The sequence below is a fragment of the Stegastes partitus genome, unplaced genomic scaffold (genome assembly GCF_000690725.1).
Source record: "Stegastes partitus isolate 25-593 unplaced genomic scaffold, Stegastes_partitus-1.0.2 Scaffold237, whole genome shotgun sequence".
NCBI lineage: Eukaryota > Metazoa > Chordata > Actinopteri > Pomacentridae > Stegastes > Stegastes partitus.
The window spans coordinates 520,690-526,019 of NW_007577968.1; the positions used below are offsets into that span (position 1 = coordinate 520,690).

General features: G+C 43.0%; 1 protein-coding gene across 1 annotated transcript; it reads right to left on the minus strand.

Annotated features, from left to right (window-relative positions):
* Positions 1-405: 405 nt before the first annotated feature.
* Positions 406-3,569, minus strand: izumo1 (izumo sperm-oocyte fusion 1). Its single transcript, XM_008281575.1, has 9 exons — positions 3,368-3,569; positions 3,178-3,252; positions 2,902-2,985; positions 2,769-2,789; positions 2,543-2,632; positions 2,165-2,292; positions 1,781-1,931; positions 1,081-1,249; positions 406-666 (listed from the first exon to the last, which is right to left on the minus strand). Exons 1-9 carry the CDS (start codon positions 3,567-3,569, stop codon positions 585-587), a joined length of 1,002 nt encoding a protein of 333 aa, XP_008279797.1. The 3' UTR covers positions 406-584.
* Positions 3,570-5,330: the final 1,761 nt, after the last annotated feature.

Sequence of the window (5,330 nt, forward strand, 5' to 3'; positions counted from 1 at the left end):
GGCTCGTTACTAACGATGCAAACACGCGCCTTCACTCGTCTCTGTGAATGAACGGACGAGTAACGAAACATCAAAAGGACCTCTGACGAAAACATCTGCTGCTTGCTTTTACCCCCTCCTTCCCCTTCCACGCGGGGATTATCCTGGATTAATTGGATGGCTGGGGCTATTAATCTCTGAAAAACACTGTAATCCAGGAGATTTACCTCATCCCCGGCTCCTCTCATAAACGCCCACGTGACGGCGGTATCACTTCATTCAGCGGGAACGTGCTCCCTGCTGGGGGAGGGAAAGCCGAGGGGATTCTGGTGAATTTTTCAGAGTTGTACATTATGATCTCTTCACGCCACAAACTTTCGAGTTGTACGAGCGTGATCTCCGCGCTGGCTTCACCCTGCCAATAAATCAACGACACCTCATTCATATGTAGCCAAAATTTATTCTCACTTCCATTCTCACTTCTAGACATGACACCGCACTTGCTGCTGGGAAATTTATCTGACCGCAGAGCAAAACTTACAGCCTAAAAAGAGGAAAAACCCTCGTGTCGCTGAAGCGTGTATTGACTGCAGACAGTAAATTAATCACACCATGTTTTCTGCGTTCTGTTCCTCCCTCCTCCTTCTCCTCAACTGTATCACTGCTCTCCGTTGGTTCACCATCCATCTACGAATACAGATCACACAGAGGAAATCCTAACTTTTAAAATAAACCAAAAAATCCACCTTACTCATCAGCTAATGTTCGCCCTTTGTTTAAATCTGACTGAACACCAGATGATTGTTTTTGTGCTGAGCTGGCATCACTTCCTGGAACAACTGACGATACTTTCAATAAAAACAACCCACTGGCGTAATGGATTTGTCTGTAAACAACGGCCCTGTTTTTGTAGCTGCTAATCTAATAAATCGAGAGTCAAACCTCAAACTACGAGATAACGTGGACGGTCCTTTCATGTTGCCCCATTCGGTTTGTCATGCTCTCCGCTTTGCTTTGTGTAACCTCTTTCACCTCCACCCTTCCTGCCAACCTCCCGTCCTCTTTCTCTTTCTCCCTTTCCGCCCACTTGCTGCCTCTTACCCCAGGACAACTGTGAGGCCTACGCTCGCTGTCAGGCTCAGAGCAGTAACCATGGCGATGACTGGCACCAGCAGGTCCTCCGTAAGTTGAAAAGGTGAGTGGTTGTCTCCATGAGGCAGGGCGGGCAGAGAGTTGAACGATCGGGGAGTCTGGCGAGGCAGAGGGGCGACTGTGAAGAGGGAGGGGAAAATAACAGGTTTAGTATTTGTGTAAAGGAACATACAAACGCAGACCGGACCTCTGACGATTTGTTAATGTAGTGAGCGGAACTGCAGGGATTAGATACACTTTTTTCGGATCTCACTGTCGGTAAAGGTAAACCCTGTGTGACTTTATTGAAATCCCCACAGCAGTAAGAAAGCCCACACAGCAACTAAACAAACAAGTGACACACCCTGCATCCACCCTACACACACTGTACAATCCACAAACACACACCCAAAACTGGAAGGTTTTCAGTAGACTTCTAAACATCCGGCACATTAATCACTTTAAAAAGTAAGTGATTTACTTCTCTTTTCAATGCCGTAAGTCAAATTTCGTAGCTTTCATTACAAAATACAAAGAACTTTTTATTTAGCATAAGAGGCAGCAGGTAACAGCCACGTGTTAAAAGTTCCTGTGAGTTGACAAATATTTATCAGACTTCAGTTTACAGACAGTCCCGTGTGTGACGACACGTCTGAACGCTGGACTCTACCGGTGAGTGGGAAAGTGACTCGATAGAAGTTGGTTCCGTTTTGGTCTTGCAGAGAGCAGCGATATGTTCCCTGTTCGTCCACGCGCAGCTGATTCAAGACCACAGATGAGTCGTCCGTCACCACCAAAGCCCTGAAGTCACTTTCATCCAGCTATAAATACAAATCAGGAAGTGATAGTAGCAAGTTAGCGGGCGCAAAAGCCGACAGACAGAAAAATGTGCATATTCGCAATATTTTAAAGCTAAATATAGATGGCAAGGGAAGTGGGGAGTATGCAACAGATTACAGACTGGGATGTTTCCACAGAAGTAGTTCTAATGTGCCCAGCTGCTATGTATGCTTCTATCTGTGTTGTCAGTTGCCATAAGTGATGGCAGTGAGACCTTTTCAGTTCCTGGTGCTCTTGGGGCCCAGGAGTAGTGGTACTCTAGCTTTCCCAAGAGAAGACGATGCCATGGGAGGAAACAGTTCAACACCGCCTGGCCTCCCTCCTCAGCCTGCACTGGGTGCTCTGGAGAAAAGGGGGAGAGGGGGGAGAAAGAGAGATCCTCCAGTAGTTTGCATCGGGATTACTTGAATAATCTTTTCAATTAGCCCGGCACATGGACAGGCTGCAGCAGTGCCTTGCTTAAGAACACATTTAGTCACTCGTGACAGCGTGTGTCATACAACATGTACTTTGCAGAACGGTGCACTTCCACCCTGTAGGTACGACTCCCCCTCATCCACTCACAACAACACGCACACTAACAACAACATACCGCCGCAGTCCTGCTGGCCAGACGGAGACGGACAGATGTACATCTTGTATTGGCAAGAGACACAATCCATTACTCTTCTATTCAAAAGCCCTGAAAGCCATAAACACACATGTACACTCACGTGTTCTGTAAACATGTTCCATACATATAATACTGTTTGTACACACTGTGCTCGTACAAGGATTTACAGCGACGCAGATGGAAGGATCAGACAGAACAAACTTACCGCACTTGTTGGGGCACAATCCTGAGGGAGAGACAAATAAATGATCTGACACTAATGCACAGCAACGACTTACACAAAGTGCTCTGCCTCATACTGGGCAGGACACTCGCTGATAAAAATTCATGCCAATTACCATCACGGATGAAGGCGTCCAAGTGTTTCTCTAAGATCTTCCTGCCTTTCTCCATGATCTGAATGGCTTCGAATGTTATGGAGCCTTAAAAAAACACAGCAGGTTTTGTTATAAAATCTGGTGGACGTTGACTGAGTTATGATTATATGTAATATATTCAGTGAATTTAGAAGGAAACAATTTAAGAGCTACTATATTTCCCCCCTAAGTTTCCAACTATTGTTCTATCTGTTTGGAATGAATAGTCCTGATGGATGATTTTCTTTCGTGTCTCACCAGTGCGCTCCATTTTCAAGAAGCGGTCAAATTCACTCTGGTATTCGGTTCTGGCTCTGTACAGGGTGGTAGGATCTGAGCAATGACAGTTTCAGTTGCAAGATCATAAATAAACCTCCTGGCCTGACAATACATTAGAAAATCTGTGAAACAGGAGACAACCTATGACATCCACGTTGCTAAATCTCACCAATGACCCCCTTTCGTTGCCGGCTAGTGTCTGCGTAGGTCACGTAGGCATGGTCCGAGATCTTCTGCAGCTCTATCTGGTCACTCACAGAGGGAGCAGACAAGATGAAGTCCTCGTGCAGGAGCCTGATGGTGCGCTCGCACTGCAGACAGGCCTCGGCAGCAGGAACACAGCAGAGCAGGGACACCAGCGTCAACAGCATCTCCCCTCTGGACCTTGGACTTCCTGCAGCAGGATGAGTCACTTTGGCTCCTGTGATTTTTCACTCAGTGGAGGTTCTGAAACAGAGATGCCAAATATTATTGTTGCTAAAAATAGCGCTATCGCTGTTTCAGCAAGAGTCATCACCACCACGTCTACAGCTGCTCTCACAGCGACTGTAGGAGTTTTACTGCTATTATGAGCAGTAATGTGACTCCGATCACTTGTTCTACTTTGATCGTTAGACCACAATTTAGCACAGATTGTCAGTCAGTCTGCTGGCGGTCATTTTATTTAACACAAAACTCTAATTTACCATGTTAAGACCAAAACCAACAATTAGTACTCAGTTTAACGAAACAGAAAACTTCAGATCACTTTTTCTGCCCGATTAAAAGGACGACAACTAACGACTATTTTCAAAGGCGGTTAATCTGTGGATTATTTTCTCAATTCATCGATCAGTTGTTCAGTCTATCAAAATATCAGAAATTTGTGAATATATGTCAGTGAGCGATTTCCTCAGTCAAAGATTCTCAAATGTTCAGTTTACTCTCATAGAGGAGTAAAGAAACCAGAAATTATTCATATTTATGAGCTGGAATAACAGGATTTGGGCTTTATTTTCCTTTAAATAATACCCTAACTGATTAATTAGTTATGAAAATGGTTGCTGATTGATCAAACAGCTGACAACTGATTATTTAATTGTAGCTCGTCTACTGATTAACAGCCCAAAATTTCAAAGATCCCTGGACCACTATCACACAAGACAGAAAATATTCGTTTTCACACCACTGAAAAAAAATGAAAGTAGTAAATTTGACACTTAAGCTTAAATAAGAATTAAACAACCAGTCATTACAAAAACAGTTGTTTCTTATAATGCTGTTTACCAACTAATCAAAACAATCAACTTATCCTTTTAGCGCTAATCCTGTGACCAAACTATACATACTACTGTACACATGATGCCTCTACAGAGACACACAGAAGATCAGAAAACAAAAATGCACCTACGTTTACTGACATTTGTTGTTCATGTCTTAAATGTAGAATATAATTTCACTCGTAGTAGAAGTCAGATCTGTTTACTGAAGTCAAAATATGTTCCTGTCACGTCAGGTGTTTTAATCTGGGGGTTTTTCCATTTCACAGTCTGCCTGGAGGATATTTGCTGCAGTGACATTATTGCGTGTGAGGGCGCTTCCCCATAATTACATATCGAGCATGACCTTTCAAACCATTATTCAAAATACGGCAGCAGGTAGCTCAGTGTTTATTCTGAACTGTCCTACTTATAATAACTACCATTTGGTTACGAGCAGGGTTTTCAGTGGGTTTTTTTGTCAGAAACCTCGTCAGCAAATTTGCTCTGATTATTATTAGTTATATTTATTACGGCTTTATGGAACTTTATGGGTGAACTCCTGCTCTGCACCAGCACTTACATGTCTTCCTCTGGACTATTTAAAGGGACAGCCACCCAGTTTCATATAAAATAAAACTAAAGACATCAATTATGTCCAAAGCATCCTTTACACGAGGTTACAGCTGTGCATCATAACAGATCAGACTAATTTCAAGACTCACATGTAGAGAACAACTGACCTACACTGATCTACACTACACAGAACGACATTTATCATTTTGAATTCTATAGAATCATTTAGAATTCTATAGAACCATTTATAATTCTATAGAATCGTTTAGAATTCTATAGAACCATTTATAATTCTATAGAATCATTTAGAATTCTATA